This window comes from Mustela nivalis, assembly GCF_964662115.1.
Source record: "Mustela nivalis genome assembly, chromosome: 12".
NCBI classification, from domain to species: domain Eukaryota; kingdom Metazoa; phylum Chordata; class Mammalia; order Carnivora; family Mustelidae; genus Mustela; species Mustela nivalis.
In genome coordinates, this window is record NC_139031.1 from 83,221,343 (window position 1) to 83,244,758 (window position 23,416).

A 23,416-nucleotide genomic window follows, 5' to 3' on the forward strand; every position below is an offset into this window, starting at 1 on the left:
GCCGACTCCGAACCCAGGACCCTGAGATCGTGACCTGAGCCAAAATCAAGAGTCAGAGGCTCCACCGAGTCACCTAAGCGCCCCCATTGCTCATTTTTAAAAATGGGGCTGTTCTCCTCTTGAGTTGGAGCTCCTCCTAATATTTGAGGTATTAATCCCTTATCGAATTTATGACACCCAAATTCTTTCTCCTACCCTGGAGGTTATGTTTTCACTCTCCTCCCTATGTCCTGCCTTAGCGCAAAGAAGGGTCAGGTTTTCATTAGCAAATTCAGGTCTTCCCTAACCACTCACTTCTACTCATCACCTAAACTAATTTCTCTCAAAACTTGCTCTTTTCCCCCAACTCCCCCGTACCTGAGGATGGTTCCTCCCAGTCCTCTTGGGCAGGAGGTTGAAACGCTGAAACGGTTTATCTCATTCCACACCGACATCAAATTAAGGAGCAACTTCTCTTTACCTTCACTGTATTCATAGATCTAGCTACGACTTCCTGCGTATCTAATACTGCAAAGACTTTGCAAACACCGTTATTTAATACCGTTTTCACAACGCTGTGAGGTAAAGGATAAACTTAAAAGCACAGAGTAGTTACCAAAGAGTGCACAGTGAAGAAACGACTAAATGAGGACTTAAACCCCGGGTCTCGGAATCTGTTGTTCAGGTAAACGCTCCCTAGTGAGGGACCAGGGCCGACCCACGTCCCATTCCCACCGGGAATCAGTCCCGGAACTGCGAGGGGACGCCGGCGCCTGTCCTCCGGGACTCTCTTCCGGTTCTCGTGCGCAGACTACACCGGTCCGCAGAGCTCCGCTTACTTCCGGTGAGGAAAGGAAAGAGCGGCACCACCGGAAGCGACGAAGGTGCTGTGTAATCACTGAGCGGTTGAGGCCCTCGGAACAACGAAAATGCCGGATTACCTCGGTGCGGATCAGCGGAAAACCAAAGAGGAGGAGAAGGACGACAAGCCTATCCGAGGTCGGTTGACACAGGCGGGCGGGCCTGGCCGGAGCAGAACCAGGCTTGGCCCCAGAGGGGAGGCTGGATTCCTTGCTCGCCGCCCGGCGCTGTGTTCCTTTTGTGCCCCTGATGATTTAGTGGGTGGCGGCAGCCGTCTTAGCCGGCGTGCCTTCTCGCTGCCCCACATGTTGGTCCAAGTTCTGTCTTCATCTCCCCTCGATCGAGGCTTTTATTCATACTGAGCTGTCACGGCGTGAGGAGGTCACGCACCGTGCTTGGCCCTGCTGGCCTTGAAAAAGCGTCTCCGCCTGGCGGTGCTTGATCACCTGGATCCTCTTTTCTGTCCCTCCTCCTCCTCTAGTGGGACGGCTTGGTGCTATCCCTGTGTAGCCGGGATCCGGAGACGTGGTTTTCTTTAAAAAAAAAAAAAAAAAAAAAAAAAAAAAAAAAACCAGCGGAGGGGGGGGGGCACACATTCCTTTGATTAATTTATTCAGATGGTCCCAAACAGTAAAGGCATTAAAAAAGATACACTGAAAAGTGGCTTTGCCCTTGGCCCCGTCATCCATTATCCTCGGAGGGAGATCGTGTTGCCATTTTGCGTTATCTTTCTAGACATTTTGTACATAAACAAGCGTTTATTTTTACCTAAAAGGAGCATATTGTACATCTTGCTTTTCCCCCATCTTCATGTCTCTTAGGGACAAGTTCATATTGTTTTATAAAAAGTCCGTGCTGTCTGCCTATCTCTGCATCTGCATAGTACCCCACTTTATTGGGGGAGCAGTCATATATACGATTAATCCTTATTGATGCACGTGTACATGTCTTCCAATCTGACGGCCATCCTAGAGCAACGAATTTGTTCATGTAACTTATATCCCAGTACAAGCACAAGCTGTAGGGTCCGTTTTAGAAATGGGAGTTGTAAGTTTGATAATGCAAAATTACTCTCTGTAGGGACTATATGGCTTGACACTTCTACCCACGGTGCAGGAGATAAAGCGCACCCAGCTCACATTTCTTCCCCTTCTAGTCTCATCTTTATGCTTTCTTCTTTTGTTCCTTACAGACTATTTAAAAAATATTCTTGCATTTCCCCCCCTTTCTTTTCTCCTACTTTTCCCTTCGTAAACAACTTTAATCCCTCCTAGCACTGTTTTCTTTTCCATTTCCACCTCCCCGCCAAAGAAAGAAATTTTCTCTCTGTGTTCTTCCCACACTTTACTCTTTGCCTTGGCAGTATTTTAGGATACTGCTCAGAGCTACTCAAACACCTAGTAGAAAACTTAGTCACAGAGATTTAGCATTTCATCTGTGTATGTCTCTGGGTAGGTTATCATTCTGTAAATGTATCAGTAAATGTATTCTTTGTATATAGTTATGACTAATATAGAATTTTATGTGCTTCTTCACCCATATTTTAGTTGGTATTTATAGCAGCATTATGGAGGTAAATGAGTGTTCTCTCTGTTTCTCAGATGACAGAACTGATGCTTAGATTCTTTTTTTCCAGCGTTACTTGTCAAATGCATGACTTGCTGCAACTTTGCTAGTGCCCAGGTTGTTCCGATTCTCAAACTGTTCTTTGGGCTCCCTGTTCTTTTTGTGTCACAGGACTTTAAGACTCTTCAGCATTTATGTGACGCCGTTGGTTAAAAACCTGCCTTTACCCAATTAAGATAAAAGTTCCTTGAGTCCAGGAACTTTTTCTTGGTTGTATTTATGTCATTACTAACTTTGCGTGATTTTTCTCACTCATTAATGCAATTTAAATTTAACAGAAAAGAATTGTTAGCTCTAATTTCCTGGATTTGAACCTAATGTGTTCTCTCTTATTTTAGCTCTGGATGAGGGGGATATTGCCTTGCTGAAAACTTACGTAAGTCCTTTTAGTGTCTACCAAATGCAGATTTAAAAAAAAATATATTTTATTTATCTATTTGTCAGAGAGAGAGAGAGAGAGCACGTGCCTATGCGCACAAAGAAGCAGGCAGAGTGGCAGTCAGAGGCAGAGAGAGAAGCAGGCTACCTGATGAGCCAGGAACACCCCCCCACCCCTTGTGGGACTTGATCCCAGGACCCTGGGATCATGACCTGAGCCAAAGGCAGTGGCTTAACTGACTGAGCCACCCAGGTGTCCCAAATGTAGATGTTTTATGTTGAAATAAGAACTATTTTTGCAGCTGTCTGGTGACTCAGTTGGTTGAGCCACTGCCTTCAGCTCAGGTCATGATCCCAGAGTCCTGGGATCGAGTGCCGCATCAGGCTCCCTGCTCCGAGGGGAGTCTGCTTCTCCCTCTGACCCTCCCCTCCGCATGCTCGCTCGCTCTCTCAAATAAATAAATAAAATAAAATAAAAAAGAACTATTATTGGTATTATCCTTCCAAATAATTAGAAAAGAAAGTCTAGCAGTTTGTAATAATCCTCACTGAAAAGTTACATACCATTTTCTCTCTAGATTAGATCTAGAGCAAATATTCAGCATATCAAAGCTTATATATTTTTTTATACTATTTGTAAGTAAGTATGGTCCTACATTGGAAGATACTTGAACTAACATACACCAGTGTGTACTATATAAAATGTATGCAACTGAATTAGATCTGAAATGGAAAGTTTAATGCATAGAAATGGACTTGCAGTTTTCTTTAGTTTCAGGCATGATTTTTATTTGTTAGCCTACATAATGGTGTGTTGTTTGAGGGAAAATACTGGTTCAGGAATATTTCTGAAAGATACACTCTATTTCCACTTCACAAGCTTTCGGTCAATAATAGCTATTAAGATTGTAACTATTAACACTTTGTCTGCAGTTTAATACATTGATGTCTTAATGTTCTAATTCAAGTGATCTTTATCTCCTAGGGTCAAAGCACTTACTCTAGACAGATAAAGCAGGTTGAAGATGACATTCAACAACTTCTCAAGAAAATTAATGAGCTCACTGGTATATATTTCATTATTCTTATCTCTTTAAATGTCCTGTATTAATTATATCGAAAGAGTATATACAAAACTAACTCTTTCATGAATTATAGATTAAAAAAATTATTACTCTCCTGTTAAGAAATTAGAACTCCTTTAATAATCTTTCACTACCTTTTACAACCAAGATCAGTGCTTAAGCAGGTAACCAAGATCAGTGCTTAAGCAGGTAAGCAACCTCATCCTTTAAGCAAATAGTGTTTCTGTTGCTCAGAGCCAAGTTCAATAAACTCTATTAAAGAACTAAATATTTCCAAAAATAAAAAAAGGGAGGGGGGAGTAAATGTTTCTTAGTGAATAAAAATATGGTCTCCCAGGGTATTGCTTGAAGTAAGCACACTATTGCCTAGTGGTTGGAAACTTTTCTTCTCAGTAATTTGAGTGCTGAAGTTTTACAGTATTTGACCTGCACACATTTGTGAAATATGGTATTGCATTTTGGCTTGTGACCGCTTTAGGGCAGTGGTTTTCAGATGAGGTGTTACCCCTGTGCCCTCTTCCTCCAGGACATTTGGCAGTGACTAGAGATACTCTTGATGCTCATCACTTGAGGGGGAGGTGGTGCTGGTGACATCTAGTGGCGAGCAGCCAAGAATGTTGCCCGCTACCCAGAAATGCACAGGACACCCCCCACAGCAGATGTGGTGGTGCTGAGTTCGAGAATGCTTGCTTACAGGTGATGCATTACATTTCAGTTTTTGTTCTCTTTATTTAGGTATTAAAGAGTCTGATACTGGCCTGGCCCCACCAGCACTTTGGGATTTGGCTGCAGATAAGCAAACACTGCAGAGTGAACAGCCTTTGCAGGTTGCAAGGTATGCATCGCATGCTGGAAATTCATTTTTATCTGTACTTTTACGCACTTTTTAGAATCCAGGTGTATGCAGTAGTTCATAAAAATTTCTTTTCCTAGTTTGAAGTAAACAAAGCTTTTATGGAAGTATCTGGGATTAAATTTTATGCTTTCAACAATTACTCAAGAAGTAGGTGAAGATATAATCATGTAAAAGATTCGAAAGATTCCGATGGTACCAAAAAGATCAGATGAAAACAGGAAAACCTCCCTTCTCATCTTCGCTGTCCCATATCCCCTCATTAGCTGTAACTGAAAATAGTTTGGTCCTCTTAGCCCTCCTGTATATCTTCATATATATATTTGTATGCAAAGAAATATGTCCTGATTTTTTTAGTACTTTTTTTTTCTTTCTCTTGTTTTTTAAAAATTACTAATACTCTCTAGATTCTGGTTTATTTACAATTTTGTTACTGTACAAACTGTACTACTCTACAGTTGCTATACTGAACATTTATGTTAAATACTCCTCTGTGTACATACACTTATGTAGTATAGCTTACTAGCACTGGAATTGGGAGGTCAAAAGCATTTACAGTTTTAAAAATCTGGAAAAAGGTAGTTTGACCAATTTATACTCCCTAACATGAGGCTTTGAGGCAAATATCTGTTTCCCTGATCAATATAAGATATGTGATCATCTGTTTTTACACTTTTATCATTGGGGGGTAAATAAAAATCTAATTTTAATTTGCATTATGCTGATTACTAGTATGACTGCTTCTTATACTGACTAAACATTTGTATTTCTTTAAAGATTTTTATTTATTTATTTATTTGATAGCGAGTGAGAGAGAGAGAGATCACAAGCAGGCAGAGAGACAGGCAGAGAGAGAGTGGGAAGCAGAGAGCCCTATGTGGGGCTTGATCCCAGTATCCTGGGATCATGACCCAAGCCAAAGGCAGAGGCTTTAACCCACTGAGCCACCCAGGTCTATTCATGTTTTGTTCTATTGGGTTCTTTTTGTGAATTTTTAGGAGAACTTTCTATATTGTACATATTAATCTTTTCTTCAATATGCTACAATTATTTTTTTTCCCATTCTGTCACTTAACTTCTTGTATCTTTTGTTGTATTAATATGTAAAATAAATATAATAAATAAATAAACATTAAATACATAAAATTAATAAAATAAAAATAAAAAAATTTAATTTTAAATTTAAATAAAATAAAATTTAATTTTAAATTAAAATAAAAAATAAAATTAATATATTTTCACTATACCTCTTGGGTTTGTTGCTTATGAAGGCCTAGCTCAATCCAAGATTATATTCTCCTGTGTTATTCTGATCATTGAATATTTTGTTTCAGTTTTAACTCTTTACTACAGCTAAAAGTTATTTTTCCTTTCCTCTTTTACTTCCTCCCTCACTCTTTTTTTTCTGTCTCCCCTTCTTTCCATTTATTGGTTTATATTTCAGTTTTATGATGGTTTTAACGAGTTAAACAGTGCTAGGACAGTAGTTGTCTTTCCTAATTCCTCTACCCTTAGAGATACCTATTTTCTTTTTTTTTTTTTTTTAAGATTTTATTTATTTATTTGACAGACAGAGATCACAAGCAGGCAGACAGGCAGGCAGAGAGAGGGAGAGGAGGAAGCAGGCTCCCTGCAGAGCAGAGAGCTTGATGCGGGACTTGATCCCAGGACCCTGAGATCATGACCCGAGCCGAAGGCAGAGGCTTTAACCCACTGAGCCACCCAGGCGCCCCATATTTTCAAAATTTTTAACTGGTGGTTTGGTTTCTACCTTCATGATTCTTAAGGACACAATTCTTGCATATTGTAGATTGTGTCTTGTTTTTTTCTTTTTTTTTTTTTTTAATTTTATTTATTTATTTGACAGAGAGAGATCACAAGCAGGCAGAGAGGCAGGCAGAGAGAGAGAAGGAAGCAGGCTCCCCGCTGAGCGGAGAGCCCAATGCGGGGCTCGATCCCAGGACCCTGAGATCATGACCTGAGCCAAAGGCAGAGGCTTTAACCCACTGAGCCACCCAGGTGCCCCTGTGTCTTGTTTTTTTAAGTTTAGGTATTATCTGCTGGCTTGAGGATTTTGTTTCCTCTGCCTTCATCCCCAAAACAGACCTTTCCTATCCCTACATCCTCCTAATGTAATTAGTAAATTTTTGGCTTGGTCAGTAGTCACTGTTTTCATAACTGGCTAAGTGATGCTATTCACTAAGAGGTAAGTAGTATACTGTGATTATTTTCTTTCTTGTACCATTTCTTGTTTTCCTTGTCATAATTATCTTTCCTCGTTTGCCATTTTCCATGTATATAAAAAACTCAACCCTCCAGTTTTTCCTGATTGTCTAAAATTCCTCTTCAGATGTGTTAGGTCTGGCAGGTGTTTTTTTTTTTTTTAAAGATTTTATTTATTTATTTGACAGAGAGATCACAAGTAGGCAGAGAGGCAGGCAGAGAGAGGGGGAAAGCAGGCTCCCTGCTGAGCAGAGAGTCCAATGCGGGGCTCGATCCCAGGACACCGGGATTATGACCTGAGCTGAAGCAGAGGCTTTAACCCACTGAGCCACCCAGGCGCCCTGGCAGGTTTTTTTCTCCCATATACCTCAGGTGCATCAGCTGCGCCTTGGGTTCTCTCGGGTCCTCTCGGGTCCATTGTCCTGAAGAAGTCTTTCCCAGCACTTGCTCACCTGCTTCATTTTGCACCATGGCCCTTTGCACATGCTAAATCACAACCATCCTTGATCTCTGACCTTGGAGGTTCCCTTTGCTGCTCTCCTGTTGCTTACGTACCATGAGTTTCTCATGTTGGTTTGTGTATACCTGCTTTAGGTGCAAGTAGCTCTGTAGTAGCTTCGTGAAAGAAGTTGGGAGGCAGTATTTTGAGACTATGTATGTCTGAAAATGTCTTGGTATAATGTTCCTTCTTCAGAATTTTGAAGGCAGCATTCCATGGTCTTCTCCTCCCAGTGTTGTTGATCTGAAGTTCTTCTGATTCCCAGTCCTGTATGTGTGACCTATTTTTCATCTGAAAGTTGTATAGTCTCCTCGTTCTCAGGATTCTGAGATTTCATAATGAAATACTAATATTCAATGTATTTCATAATGAAATACAAATATTCAATGTATTTCATAATGAAATACAAATATTCAATGATCAGAATAACACAGTACAATACTAATTCTCAGTATTGGTGAATTTTCATCCATGGTGCTTGGCTCTCATGGCCTTCACTGTGGCAGTTTTTCTTGAAATTATTTTTTAATTTCTTTCTATTTTCTTGGTCCTCTATTCCAGACTTGTATTACTTGGAGCTCCTGGATATCTCTGCTAATATGCTAATCTTTCCTGTGCAGTGGTTTTTGTTTGTTTGTTTTGGTCTTTTTGCTCTACTTTTGAGATTTTCTTAATGTTAAGTCCTTTTTTGTTTTTCTTTTTTTTTGTTCCTTCCTGTTTCTCTTTTCAAGCTTTTAATTTCTAAGAGCTCTTTATTCTTTCAATATAGGTGTTCATTGTTTTTTTGAATGTCCTCTATTTTTGAATCATGGTCGTAAGATGTTCTCATTCATCAAGGAAATGAATGATAACTGCAAGGTTTCTACTTTATCCAAGGTGCTTTTTTCCCCTTTGTTTGTTTGGGGTCTATCTTTTATGCTAGATGTCTGGTAATCATACATTGATTTTAGTTGGAGACCTAAGAACTGAGAGAAACTCAGGTTCATTCTGAAAGTTGACATCCTTACATATATATACTTTCTCAGTTTTGGATTAAAAAAAATCCTTATTTGTGCAGACACTGTGAACATGATTTGTCAGAGGAAGTAGTGATCGGTACTTTATATGTAATCCTCCCTGGTAGACCTTGACTGGTAACAGAAAACAGAGTCCTATCACACAGTTTTGCTGCAAGGATAAAGCTTTTTTTTTTTTTTCTTCTTCTTTTTGTAAAGATTTTATTTATTTGAGAGAGAGACAGGGACAGGAAGGGAGAACACGAGAGGGGAGAGGGAGAAGCAGGTTCCCCACTTCCCCAATGATCAGGGAGCCCAATTTGGGTCTCGATCCCAGGACCCCAGGATCATGAGCTGAGCCACAGCATGCTCAAGACTGGACAAAGCATTCTTGAGCTTACTTTGGGCTCTACCTTTACGTACACTCTAGTCTATTTTGTATTTCCCCGTATTAGTGCTACAGCTTATGACATGGATTTGTCCTACAGTGAGTTCTGTTTTTTGTTTTTCTTCCATAGACAGAAGAGAAAGGGCAGTAGACTGCTTTTTACTATGATGTACATGGTATTACAAATTTGGCTTTACCATGTCACACAGAAAAAGAATACATCTGAGTTAAAAATAGCTGCAGTGATAAACATGGATTTGAAGTATAAACTCAGAAAAGAAGGTAAACAACATTTATTACTTAACTTATTATGAGGCAAGATGACCATCTTCCTAAAGGGACAATAAAATGGAGAGTAGCTTAAGATATAGAGGAGTATCACTAAGGAATGTACTTAAGAAAATCCAGAAATTAGAGCATGTAGGTGGCTCAGTCAGTTAAGCATCTGCCTTCGGCTCAGGTCCTCATCCTGGGGTCTTGGGATCAAGCCCCGCATCAGGCTCCCTGCTCAGTGGGGAGCTTGCTTCTCCCTCTCCCGGCTCGTGCTCTCTTCCAGTCTCTGTCTCTCTCTCTCAAATAAATAAATAAAATCTTGAAAAAAAAAATTCAAGAAATTGGAGAACTTCTTAATAATGAAATATTTGGGTTTAACTTTCTAGGGGAATGTGTCTTTTGAAAAATTTACAGCTTTGCTTAATTTGAGTGGACCCTTGGGTTTCTATAGTAAAGGATCATAAGCAGTGATCTAATTTCTGCAGTTCTAGTTTTTACTTGCTCATTAGTATACTGCTTGCCCAGGAGAGAATCTAGTTACTTGAATTCATTATTAGTGGTTTAGGTTTCTTACTCTAACCAAGCCTTTTGCTGTTAGGTGTACGAAGATAATCAATGCTGACTCGGAGGACCCAAAGTACATTATCAATGTGAAGCAGTTTGCCAAGTTTGTGGTGGACCTCAGTGATCAGGTAGCACCTACCGACATTGAAGAAGGGATGAGAGTTGGGTAAGATTGTATTTATAGTAAATACTCTTCTTTCATTAAAGATACCATGCCACATCCATATCCTTGGCTTCTTTGGAATGAATGAACTGGGTGCTGTAGAATACGAAGCAATACCCTGTGGTAGAGTACTACCGTTGAACACCCTTTCTTCCACATCTGCTTCTTTCCTTTACCTCACTAGGGCTTTTTGTGAATGGCTTTAAATGTCAGACTCAAGTGCAGGATTTGAGAGTTGAGTTTGACGGTCTACTTAAGGTAACGTGGTGTGAGTGGAGGGAGCACTTGCTCTAAGATAGTAGGATTAAATTAGTTAATGTATATACAATACATGATGATTAACTGAGTAAGTTTTTTGAATGTGTTGAATGATGATCTTTTTTACAATCTTTAGGGTGGACAGAAATAAGTATCAGATTCACATTCCGCTGCCTCCCAAGATTGACCCAACAGTCACCATGATGCAGGTAAGAAAATATGGGAGGGAAAAGGAATGGCATGACTTTGAATACAATTGCATCCATCTCAAAGAATTTTGAAACTTTGACTTGTAAACTGTCAATATGTTGGCATATACTGGAGAGTTACAAAATGTTTTAAACAGTTTTTCAGATGAGAAAGTTTTTATCAGTCTTTTTTTTTTTTCTTTTTTTTTTTTTTTTTTACTGCTTTGTCTCTCAGTGTCATTGCAAGTACTATTGCAAGTGGTGGTAGGACACTGGACAGTGGATTCCATTTTTATGTTATTCTTATTTGCGATGAGTCTCATTTTTCTTTTTGGGTGTTGGGTCTGCTGTAGTGGATAGAACATTTGAACTAGTATTCAAAAGCCTATGGTTCTATGTTACACATTTTCATCTTTCTTTTAGGTGGAAGAAAAACCTGATGTCACTTACAGTGATGTGGGTGGCTGTAAGGAACAGATTGAGAAACTTCGAGAAGTAGTTGAAACCCCATTACTTCATGTAAGTGGCTGAGACTGTGGACTAAGTTATGTATCATTAGATAGCTTTGAAAATTTTATGTTTTCCTTAGTGAAAACTTTTGAGGGGGTAGAGGATAGAGGTGTGGTGAGTTGGTACATTCCAGAAGAGAGGAAGCAAAATGATTGGTCAGACCTATCAAAAAACAGATCTGCTATCTTGAGTGACAGAGGAGATTGAGATATAACCTTTAGCAATATGTTAGAATTTATTATAAGTTACTGTAGAAGAAACCACGTGTTTTAATGATACCAAGAGGATGTAGGCTTAAATGGAGTCAAAATAAGCTTGGGAGGATAATGGAAAACTGGAATATTAAACACCAGATAATACTTTCGTTTTTTAAAACACTGTAATTTTTTAAAAGTGGGGGGAAAATATTTTGTTAAGCCTGGATAAGAAAAACACCGTTAAAAGCCATTCAGTATTACGTATAGATGTGAGTCTATTTTTTAGATTTTGTGTCTTAGAATAAGCAAAATTCTTATTTAGATCAAGTGTATACATGTGGACTTAATGATTTTGGTTTAAATAAATGATATTTACAAATATGATACAGACGTAGTTCTGTGTTTATTACACAGAAGTGATAAATATAAAAATTATGTCTCCCACCATAGCCAGAAAGATTTGTTAACCTTGGCATTGAGCCTCCCAAGGGTGTGCTGCTCTTTGGTCCACCTGGTACAGGCAAGACCCTCTGTGCTCGGGCAGTTGCTAACAGGACTGATGCTTGCTTCATTCGAGTTATTGGATCTGAACTTGTACAGAAGTACGTTGGTGAGGTAAAGTACATTGATCAGAATCAACTATTACGTAGCCCTGTGAAAGATTTATGATGTGGAATAATAGTTCCACACTGAAGAACTGAGACGTGAAATTTCTTGACTGATGGATTGTAATTAGTAGCTCAGAAGCCACTGGCCTTCCCTTGGTCATTCGAAACAAACAGTTGGCTAAAACTTGTATTCAGTGTGCTTCCTCTTCAGAAGGATGGCCTTTCTACAGATTTGGTTTCTGGGACCCCAGAAATGTAGTGAGTACATTCAAAAGTGTACTTTTTCAGGGGCAGCGTTTCATATGCTATTATGAAAAGAGAACATAATCGTCTGTATATGTATAATGGTGTATACACATACACACACGTATACATACGATGTATTTTTTTCATTACAATTAGGTCTAGGGCTGTGTATATTACATCTGAAACAGTAATGATTAGTATACTTAGAATAAGACTCAGTAAAAGAGCTACATTAGTTGATCTGTTCCTTGATCAAAACTTACAAAGCAGGGAGCCTGGGTGGCTCAGTTGATTAAGTGTCTGCCTTTGGGTCAGGTCATGATCTCAGGGTCCTGGGATCAAGCCTGAATCGGGCTCTTTGCTCAGCAGGGAGCCTGCTTCTCCCTCTCCCTCTTCTGCTTATTCTCTGTCTTATTCTCTCTCAAATAAATAAATAAAATCTTAAAAAAAAAAAAAAGTACACGGTGAAATTAGTGCTCACAAATGCTAATGATAAATCCGAAGCTTTCTTTCCTCAATTTTAACTGATTGTTATGGTACCTTTATTTAAGTGTTCATTTGACCTCTTCAGATCTTGAAGTATTGGCTATTTAATAGGTATAGAATCATGAAATTAATACTGTTTGGAGGGTAATAAGATTAATTTGGTGGAATAGGTACCAACTTCAGTTGTTTTTTTTTTTTAAAGCTTTACTAATACTTGAGAATACTGTTAGGAATATTGAAAAGTTTGAAGCATAGATTCTTACTGTGTTTAAAAAATGTTTTAAACCAACTCTGAATTGTTTTTCTCATTAGGGGGCTCGAATGGTTCGTGAGCTCTTTGAAATGGCCAGAACGAAAAAAGCCTGCCTCATCTTCTTTGATGAAATTGATGCTATTGGAGGTATGTGGTTTTTTAGAGGACTACTTTAGGATTGGTTTTCATGAGCATGCTAAAGTAATATGTGTAGAATTCTCTTGATGTGTTAATCTTGTAGAGAATTTTTTTTTTTAAAGATTTTATTTATTTATTTGACAGAGAGAAATCACAAGTAGAGGGAAGGCAGGCAGAGAGAGAGGAAGGGAAGCAGGCTCCCTGCTGAGCAGAGAGCCCGATGCGGGACTCGATCACAAGACCCTGAGATCATGACCTGAGCCGAAGGCAGCGGCTTAACCCACTGAGCCACCCAGGTTCCCCTCTTGTAAAGAATTTTAATTCCAGCTCTTCTGTGAGCTCTGGCATGTGTGAGCTACAGATCTAACGGACAACAGAGATCCGCCGTAAAGGAAAAAAGAGATGGAGCATTGTTATTTCTGAAAGTCTTGATCTTTGTCCTTTCCTCATTTTTTTCACATGACACACGTTTTCACACTTTAACAATTTCTAATTGGGGATATAACTTCACTTAATGTGATAAGAAAGCACTAGGGCATAATTTAGTTGGTGGCGGTTTTTCATAATGTATATATAAAGTAATGTTACTGCTGGCTCTGTAGATTTGATGAAATACAGTATTAGCTCTGTGATTCAGGCAGGTTATTCAAACTAACAGCTTCTGTTTGCTTACCGTATAAAGGAAATGATAATTCCTGCCTTGTTTATTTCATAGGTTTTTGAGAGATTTAAAGTAAGTCATAGGGGTGCTTAGGTGGCTTAGTTGGTTAAGCATCCAACTCTTTTTTTTTTTTTTTTTTTAATTTGACAGAGAGAGATCACAAGTAGGCAGAGAGGCAGGCAGAGAGAGAGAGGAGGAAGCAGGCTCCCTGTGGAGCAGAGAGCCCGATGCGGGACTCGATCCCAGGACCCTGAGATCATGACCTGAGCCGAAGGCAGTGGCTTAACCCACTGAGCCACCCAGGCGCCCCTAAGCATCCAACTCTTGATCTCAGTTCAGATCTCGATCTCAGGGTCATGCGTTCAAGCTTCACACTGGGCTCCACGCTGGGGTAGAGCCTACTTAAAAAAGTTAAGTAACAAGTAAGATAACTTTGAAAACTAAACTGTTCTGTAGGGCTGGACTATTGTTATAGTTTATGAGAGTAGTAATTCTTTTATTTTTAGGAGAGAGGAGGGGCAGAGAGAGAGGGAGACAGACATGGGGCTCGATACTACAACCCTGAGATCATGACCTGAGCTGAAATCAAGAGTTGGATGTTTAATTTACGTGAGCCGCCAGGCATCCTGGGAGTAATAATTTTTTTTTTTAAAGATTTTATTTATTTGAGAGGGAGAGCATGAGAAGGGGGAGGGTCAGAGGGAGAAGCAGACTCCCTGCCAAGCAGGGAGCCTGATGCAGAACTTGACCATGGGACTCCAGGATCATGACCTGAGCCAAAGGCAGTCGCTTAACCAGCTGAGCCACCCAGGCGCCCCAATAATTCTTAATAGCTCGAAAGATGTCATATGTTCAGACAGTTACTTAATGAACTTAGTGACACAAATGACTTGAAAACATAGTGTACCCTCTAATGCTCTCTGGGGACTGCAGTTAGGTTACCTAGAATCTTGTTTTTAGACTGGTTTGATATTGTTAGGTTTGGACATTGCTGTGGTTAATGTCTTGGAGGGACATAACATGACCACAGTGCATCGATATAGTGTTGTGACTCTGAAGTTATTTGTAAGGTAGTTTTGGAATAAGCTTTATGATGTCAGGATGCTCTGAAGCTGTGGCTTCCAAAGTACACTGTATATATAGTAGTAGTAGGGTACAGGAAGGAAATCTAGAATTTTTCTTTGTATTTTTAATCTCATTTAAAAGTTTTCCAAAATTTTTTTGTGTTTTATAATATACATAATACATCAATACAACCGTATGTATTTATACAACTTAAGAATGAGAGTATATATTTGAAGGTCTTTTTTTTTTTTAAATTTTGGTTGCAAATGGGAGATTGACATTAAGCTCAGATAATACATCAGAATCAGTATGCTGTATTATGGGTTTAGCCATATTTTTAAGGAGAGTTTCTGAGAAACTTGGAAGGAAGAGTATGACCGTTTCTTACATACAGTCAGACACCATCGTAGTGCTTGAGTCCGCATGTGTTCTGACGTCTCATGCAGATGTGTATTGGGCTGAAAGTGGAGGTGTTCTTGAGTCACTTAAAAAACAAAAGTCCTGGGCGCCTGGGTGGCTCAGTGGGTTAAGCCTCTGCCTTCAGCTCAGGTCATGATCTCAGGGTCCTGGGATGAGCCCCACATCAGGCTCTCTGCTCAGGGGGGAGCCTGCTTCCCCCTCTCTCTCTGCCTGCCTCTCTGCCTACTTGTGATTTCTCTCTCTCTGTGTCAAATAAATAAATAAAATCTTATAAAAAAAAAGAAAAATTCCTTAAAGAGGTTAAAAAAAATACTTGAAGCCTCTGTTCCATAAATCTATGATGAGTCCCTTTGAAAGATGCCCTCTCTAATCAGTTTTGTGTAAAGGAGGCTCTTCTCAGAGCGTGTGCTTCCCAGGGAGACGTTCACACGCTCCGGTGTCCTGACAGGAGCAGTCAGTGACAGTACCTCGAGTTATGCGTCGCGCTGTCCTCGAGTGGATGTCGAGGAGCTTATTTTTCCTTTTGTCTTCTCAGGGGCTCGTTTTGATGATGGTGCTGGAGGAGACAACGAAGTGCAGAGAACAATGCTGGAACTGATCAATCAGCTGGACGGTTTTGATCCTCGAGGTAACATTAAAGTGCTGATGGCCACTAACAGACCAGACACCCTGGATCCAGCACTCATGAGGCCAGGGAGACTGGACAGAAAGATTGAATTCAGCTTACCTGATCTAGAGGTAAGAAAATCATTTCGTTTCAGAGATCCCAAGAGTCTCTCGTGTGAAATTTTTTCTTCGTCTGGTGTTTTTCCATTTTAATATTTAACAATTCCCCTATTTTTAGGGTCGGACTCACATTTTTAAGATTCATGCTCGTTCAATGAGTGTCGAAAGAGATATCAGATTTGAATTGTTAGCGCGACTGTGTCCAAATAGCACTGGTAGGTTGAAAGGTCTTGCTTGTTACATTTGCTGGTCTGACTGTTCAGGTTGCTTTAATAAGTCTGTCGTTTTCTTTTTGTTTGAAAGGTGCGGAGATTAGAAGTGTCTGCACAGAAGCTGGCATGTTTGCCATCAGAGCACGGCGAAAAATTGCTACCGAGAAGGATTTCTTGGAGGCTGTAAATAAGGTCATTAAGTCTTACGCCAAATTCAGTGCTACTCCCCGCTATATGACATACAACTGATCCCGAAGGCTTTCATGAAAACTTCCTTTCACTGGAATCCTAACTTTATTAAATAGCCTTGTTAATAACAAGGACACACACAAAAATAAAGCGTTTCAAATTGTATGTTTTTTTCAGATGTCTTTGTAGTACAATAAAAAGTGGTATCTGATGTCATCAGGCAGAAAAGCTTATTGTGATGTATATTGATTATGTTTTGATCACTATACTACCATTGAAGGGTCCCATTTCATAAAGTGCTTGCTTAGACCATATCCATTCTAGGCACATGCTGGCTGGGTGCCAGTGGTGTCCTCCCATCTGCCCAGTGCAGTGGATCTAATGCATTTTGATGTAACATGTGCAAAAACTTTCCTACTTAATGTACTTGTAGCCAAGCTGGGATTCATGGCCAACTTTGTCAGCTCCGTACCTGTATTTCTCACCTTCATGCCCTTCTGCCCCTTATCAAAGCAGTCCGTCTAGGCACAGGACCACGTGTTTCAGTGGTTTTTTAAAAATTTTTTTCCTACCACACTGAATAATAAAACTTTGGCCAAACTGTTTTTTAAAGTGGAAGAAGCATCTGATGTATTAGGTTTTACTTTGCCATTTGAGTTGATTTCAAGTTAATCAAGACGAATTAGTGACTTTACTGACCAGCAAAGGAGTAAAGCAGAAAGAAAAATATATACACATAATAATCTAATTTAGAAAATCCAGAATTGGTTTCATACAGAGAAGTACTTATTTTCATCTTATAAATTAATGTTTAAAATATTGGTAAAGCTCCTGTTAGACTTCTGGTGAAGTGAGGTATTTCTAAAAATAAAGTTGTATTGGGATCCTCAGCAGAGCTCTCAAATTCTTATTTTTTCACATTATTTCTTGTGCAGACAAATCCTCTCCTATCTTGCACCACCATTAGCCTCCCTGCCCAAATACTGAGACGTAAGCACAATAAAGAATGTTTTTATTGCAGTTTAGTCATAAAAAAGTAATGCAAAATAGCAAGAACTTGATACATTTTAATTCACAGAAGAAAAAGTGACAACATAGAAAATGCTTTAAATGTTGTATTGAAATATTTAAAATACGAAAGTTCAAAGAGAAGAACGAAAGCCCTTCATTCATTAAATCTAACCAGCATTCTTTTCTTTTTCTTTTTTGTGAAATGGATCAGAACAATTTTTCTAAGCCTGCCCTGGTCTTTCATGAGGTATGAAACAGCAAGCCCTTTTTAGGTGGTAGGCTTATAATAAAATACACTCAAATAAATGAAGATTAATGTTTTGATAAATATAAACATTTACGTCACACTCTTTGAATCTGAAGTCTGACCAGTTTTTCAGGGAGCCACATACTAGCATCATGCACCAATGTGGGATTACTCAAACTGGCTATGTTGAGCTCACTGAGGCCTAACATTTAGGCTCTAGAGAATCTTAACAGCTCAGTTACATGATGAAAATCTAATGCCACACATCAAAATGACAATTATTTGAAAAATTTGGGTGTTTCTGCCCAACAGCATTAACCCTATCTAGATTAGCATCTTTGTACCCTATTTTAAAAGAGAAAAGTGAACACTTCACCAGTAACCTCCACCTAATGTATGTACATATGAGTCCGCAGACATGTTTATGGACACACATGTATGTTCTACATGTATTGGGGGGCTGATAAATCAGAATACAAAGTTGATGACTTTAGAAAAATACTGTTGTGATCTTTAAAAAATTACTCTGTCAACATTTTAAAAAGTGACTGGATTTATAAAAACTTAATTTCCACAAAGCTCAGGTTTATTCATCACATAAAGTGAAGTGAAAAGCCTGGTATGCTTTTTCTCAAAGGCAAAATAGATTTTTGAGATGCTTAGACTTGATCAAATCCAAGTCAGTATGCCGGCAGGTTACCCGCTATAGGGCTAAGCATTTGAACATGTTGGGATTTGAGGGGTTTCAAAGCCATCGCATGCATTTTGGTTGGCTATATGGAGACTTAAGGCAGTGTTTTTATCAGTTCTCTAACCAGCTCTTACCAACACTCAAATTGTATTATCAAGAATCTAAGCATAGTGAATGCCCAAGACATTCCTGAAAGATACACTAAAATGGACCAACAGCATTTTTGCACTCAAAGCACATAGGCTCCCACCAGGGAGGTTATTTGATTTTAAATTTTAAGTTGATTTACTATCTTTAAAGGGGCAGACGTTATAGATAAAGCCTTCCCTACCCCATACCCTATCTTCCCTCTCCCTCAGCCTCTCACAAGGGCATATGCAAGCCCACTCCACCCACCCCCCAAAACAGAAAAACACACCTATGCACTCCAGGGCAGGTTCTTTGCGTTTGTTACCCTCTCCTTCATGCACACGTGAGGGCAGACTCATTTTCTCAAAACGTACCTTTGGAGGCAGGCCCCTCCTTTCTCTGTTGAACAATTAAGAATACAGGATCAAACCACATGGAATGGGTATTTTAGATGTTAACTGAAAACCACAATGAGCTACTCCCAGGGCTTGTAGAGAATTCCTACCCTTTCTTGTTTCTCTTGAGTCCCACTACCGATGAGACTGGAGATTGGGATCCCACAGTAAGCTGCCAGATACTTTACATAGAGTCAATGTCTGTGACATGAATTCGTTTCCTGGGCCCTGGTTCGTAATTATTTTCAAACATACTCCATCTACCCCTGAGGCAGAGATCAAGCACTGTTACATTGTGTAGGATCTGAGAGAGACAAAGAGCTGCTCTGTGTGGGACTTCCTGAAGGCAGGGCTTTCCCATATTGTAAAATAAGACTAGCCAAGTCTGGTATTTTCATTGTGGATTATGCCCATTCTGACAAGGCATTAAGACTGAATATGAACCAGGGCTGAGTAACATAGAAAGCATGAACTAGTAGCTATTAAGATCCAGAAAAAAGAACCTAGAGGCATACTTAAAAGAGCTCAGGAAATTTTCTAGTATATTAAATAACTTTCAGTAAAACATGCCAACATATTCACATAGGAAATAAAACATCTTGGAAAAGCACTCTTACATTCTCAGAGGCATACTGAAACAAAAACAGATTTCCCTTCAGTAAGACATGAATGCTTTTTATGTACATGGTAAAATTCTCAAAATAGGTTGAAAATTAAAGAACAAAAAGTTAAGTACAAATGGGTTAGATACAGGTAAATACTATTTTTGTACACTGTTTTCAATCCACAAACAACAAGGCTGTTAATATCTACCACGCGCACGTGTAAAGCATTTGTCGAAGACGGTTGCTCAGGTATATGCAATGAAGTATTTCAAAATATTGCTTAAAATTCTTAGTTCTACTTTAGTGGCTGAAATGGTGCAGGTCCTTTTACAAAAACCTCCACTAAAGCTGAGGTCCTACAGCTAAGTGCTCTTTCAGAAGGCAGTCTGTATCTGAATACAGATGTATCTGATCTTGTGGGGACTGCAAAAGAAGTTAACTGGATGTGAATCTGATTTCACTCTAGATCTACATTAAGAACTGATTAGAAAGGAGGGGTCTACTTTGAATTAAATTAGTAAAGCTACTGAGAAACCCAACAGTTAAGCCATAGGTTTTGGTTGGAGAAGACCCATGCTAACATAGTTCTTTCCTGGGATCTGACCACTTTTCTCCTGGCAGTGTTTTCTTCAGGAAAACTAAAACAAGAAGTCATTATGAAAACGTTAAGAAAACCGACTACTAGGAGCGCCTGGGTGGCTCAGTCAGTTGTGTGTCTGCCTTCGGCTCACTGGGACTGAGCCCTGCATGGGGCTTCCTGCTGAAGGCAGGAGCCTGCTTCTCTCTATCCCCTGCTCTCCCCCCAAACCTGCTCATGCTCTCACTCTCTCTCTCTCAAATAAATAAAATCTTTTAAAAAACAACAACAACAAAAAAAAACTAAACCCTGATTATCAGTAGGAAATCTCAGCAGAGGAGGCTTTAGGCATATTTGTGCTTTGATTTGGAATAAAGCAGTAGTTGGAACTACAAGAGTAAGACCTTTGGAGGACAAATTGGCTTAAAGTTCTCCCCCACTCCTTTTGACAACTTTAAGAGTGCTTGAAATAGGCATTTTACTCACTCACAGGCTTAGAAGAATTAACTGATAACTTGTATGGACTTCCGAGGAAGATATTAAATTATACCTAGGAGTTACCTCTCTTAAATAAATGGCCTTTAAGTTTACTTTACTATTACCAACAACAAAACTTCTGGTCACAGCTGTGACAATTTGAACCCCCAAAAGAATAATTAAAATGAACTGAAGAACATTAAAACTATAAAAATTTATGAGCCTGGGGCCCTTGGGTGGCTTAGTTGTTTAAGTGTCTGCCTTTAGCTTGGGTCATGATCCCAGGGTCTTGGGATGGAGCACCCCCATCAGGCTCCCTGCTCAGCAGGAAGCCTGCTTCTCCCTCTCCCACTCGCCCTACTTGTATTCCTTCTCTGTTTCTCTGTCAAATAAATAAATACAATCTTAAAAAAAAAAATCCATGAGCCTATAATTACACACAAAAAAAGAGATATAAAAGGACCTAATTTGTCATCATCTGTTAAACCAACTCCTTACTTTGAAGTTAATAATTAAATGGAAAAAATAAAATGTTTAACCTGCCTTCCCAGTAAAAGATGCATTTAAGGATGACCAAATAGCTCAAGTGGAGGAGAGAATAGTTGTAGTTTATAAAGAAACAGGAACTAATAAATGCTGAAGAAATGAGAGAAATGGAAAAAAAATTAAACCTTAATAAAATTATTGATTCAGGCAAGGATTATTATTAGATGTTAAAATCCCTAAAGGGCTAATGGGGAACTGGGCATTCATTCAATGCCAAAGGAGCATCATATAGGCAACTTACTAGGCATGGACGGTAAAGTGTAAATGGGGGATTAGACTGTCCTGTTAATCCGGTGATCTACCTTAGCGTTGTTAATGGTGGGTCAACTAGGTAGTTTGTGTTTTCTAATGTGAAGAGATTTAAAGCATATGTCTGATAACAGCAAAAAAATTCCAGCAAAAAATGGTTTATTTCAATCCATGAAACTTTTAGATATAACTTTTAGATTACAGGTAGTTCAGGAAATAAAGGGACAGGAGAAATCACATATTGAAAAATCAAGATGGGATTCTACAGGACAACTGCCCCAGTCTCTTTAAACAACCCAATGTCATAAAAGGGACTATGCTGGATTAAGATGGACCTAAGGGACTTGAAGGGACATGACCAATTGTAGTGTTGGTCACGAAATGGGTACTAGTTTGGACAGACCAACTACAGTTGGTTAACTATAAATTTGAGGACAACTGGATATTTGAATATATGGTCTGAGGTGAAAGTATTCTGGAATGAGAAAGCAAGGAATTTTGATTGAAAACAATGGATTATAGAGCACTGTTGAATATGATCTTCCTTTGGTTAAAAGAGGAAAATATATACACACAGAAAAAGATGTGGAAGGAAGTGCATTAAAGTGTTAGTGATAATCTCTGAGTGGTAGCAATATAATGTGTTTCTTCTATTTTTTTCTAATTTTTTGGCTGTTTAATAATCAAAGGTTGTTTTAAAAGGACTTCTAGAAAATGGTGTGCTTGCTCCTTCTGTTAGATAAATCTGATTACAAAAGTCCTATAAATGAAGTATAAGAGTAAGGAGCCACCACCCACCTGGGGACAGCATATCTGATTTGTAGGTAAAGTACTTAAAAGAAGTAACTTCTTAAGTTCTCAGTTTATAAAGGTAATACTGAAGAGTAACAGAAATGTCACTGCACACAAAATGAACTATTGGGACTTCATCAAGATAAAAAGCTGCACAGAAAACTAAAAGGCAACCCATGGAATGGGAGAAGATATTTGCAAATGACACTACAGATGAAGGGCTGGTATCCAAGATCTGTAAAGAACTTATCAAATTCAACACCCAAAGAACAAATAATCCAGTCAAGAAATGGACAAAAGACATGAACAGACACTTTTCCAAAGAAGACATACAAATGGCCAACAGATACATGAAAAAAATATTCCACATCACTTGTCATCGGGAAAATACAAATCAAAACCACAATGAGGTACCACTTCACACCAGTCAGAATGGCTAACATTAACCAAGAGGAAACAACAAACGTTGGAGAGGTTGAAGAGAACACTTTTACACTCTTGGTGGGAATGCAAGCTAATACAGCCACTCTGGAAAATGGTCTGGAGGTTCTTCAAAAAGTTAAAAATAGAGCTACCCCATGACCCAGCAATTGCACTACTAGGTATTTACCCCAAAGATACAGATGTAGTGAAAGGAAGGAGCACCTGCACCCCAGTGTTCATAGCAGCAATGTCCACAATAGCCAAACTGTAGAAGGAGCCAAGATGTCCTTCAGTAGATGAATGGATAAAGAAGATGTGGTTCATTCATACAATGGACCATCACTCAGCCATCAGAAAGGATGAATACCCACCATTTACATCGGAGTGGCTGGAACTGGAGGGGATTATGCTGAGTGAAATAAGTCAAGCAGAGAAAGACAATTATCATATGGTTTCACTCATATGTGGAACATAAGGAATAGTGCAGAGGACCACAGGGGGAGGGAGGGAAAACTGAATGGGAAGAAGTCAGAGAGGGAGATAAACCATGGGAACCTCTTGACTCTGGGAAATAACCTGAAGGCTGCAGAAGGTGAGGTGGGTAGGAGGATGGGGAAACTGGGTGATGGGTATTGAGGACACGTGTTGTGATGGGCGCGGGGTGTTAGACGCAACTAACGAATCACTGAACACTACATCAAAAACTAGGGATGTACTCTATGTTGGCTAATTTAAGTAAAAAAAGTCACTGCACGAGAAATGCAGACAAGAGGACAGTTTTTCTTTGAAATATTCAATTAAAAAAAAAACCCACAAGTAAGATACATTTTTCTATGCGTCATTCACCCTCCAAATCAAGCCTTGACTACTGATATTTACCCTTAGGAAGAAAAAACTAGTGTCTAGTACTTAAACTGTGTAATGATGAGTCATTTCACGAGAGGCGCCTACCCCATCCCAGCTGAATTCTTCATCTATGCTTCGGCCGTGGCGTTGGGCTCCGAGTCCTCCTGGGGAGGGAGAGCCGAGGCCTCCTGCTCAGCGAGGGCTTCCCGAAGCTGGCTGCCAAGCACGGCATCGTGAATGCTGTGGAACAGAAGCTCCTTCAAGGCCGGGTTCTCAAAAAATCGATTCTGAGTGAGGTCGTTTATAACTTGGGCTATAAAAGAAGAAAGGAAAATCAGTCCACACTCTGGGTATCCATCTGGACCATTAAAAAAAAATGAGCAC

The 23,416-nt window shown here is 39.4% G+C and overlaps 2 protein-coding genes across 4 annotated transcripts in view; one reads left to right on the plus strand and one right to left on the minus strand.

The window, feature by feature from the left end:
- Positions 1 to 603: 603 nt before the first annotated feature.
- Positions 604 to 16,272, plus strand: PSMC2 (proteasome 26S subunit, ATPase 2). The gene is made up of 12 exons (XM_082691923.1): positions 604 to 978; positions 2,805 to 2,842; positions 3,830 to 3,911; positions 4,665 to 4,764; positions 9,759 to 9,890; positions 10,282 to 10,354; positions 10,757 to 10,852; positions 11,491 to 11,655; positions 12,693 to 12,780; positions 15,453 to 15,655; positions 15,762 to 15,858; positions 15,947 to 16,272. The coding sequence occupies exons 1-12, from the start codon at positions 909 to 911 to the stop codon at positions 16,102 to 16,104; spliced, it is 1,302 nt and encodes a 433-aa protein (XP_082548049.1). The 5' UTR covers positions 604 to 908; the 3' UTR covers positions 16,105 to 16,272.
- A 767-nt stretch (positions 16,273 to 17,039) lies between these two features.
- The window catches only part of SLC26A5 (solute carrier family 26 member 5), a 58,938-nt gene continuing 52,561 nt past the window's right edge, over positions 17,040 to 23,416 (minus strand). For all 3 annotated transcript variants that reach the window (XM_082691897.1, XM_082691896.1, XM_082691895.1), the window contains one exon: positions 17,040 to 23,345. In XM_082691897.1, coding sequence (XP_082548023.1) covers positions 23,161 to 23,345 — 185 coding nt within the window. In that variant the 3' untranslated portion in view covers positions 17,040 to 23,160. The remainder of the gene's footprint in view (positions 23,346 to 23,416) is intronic.

Bases quoted from the DNA above. Each gene is read 5' to 3' on its own strand.
- PSMC2 (XM_082691923.1), top strand. From the start codon at position 909: ATGCCGGATTACCTCGGTGCGGATCAGCGGAAAACCAAAGAGGAGGAG. The intron at 2,843-3,829 runs GTAAGTCCTTTT...TTTATCTCCTAG, and splicing joins TTGCCTTGCTGAAAACTTAC to GGTCAAAGCACTTACTCTAG. The intron at 15,859-15,946 runs GTAGGTTGAAAG...TTTGTTTGAAAG, and splicing joins ACTGTGTCCAAATAGCACTG to GTGCGGAGATTAGAAGTGTC.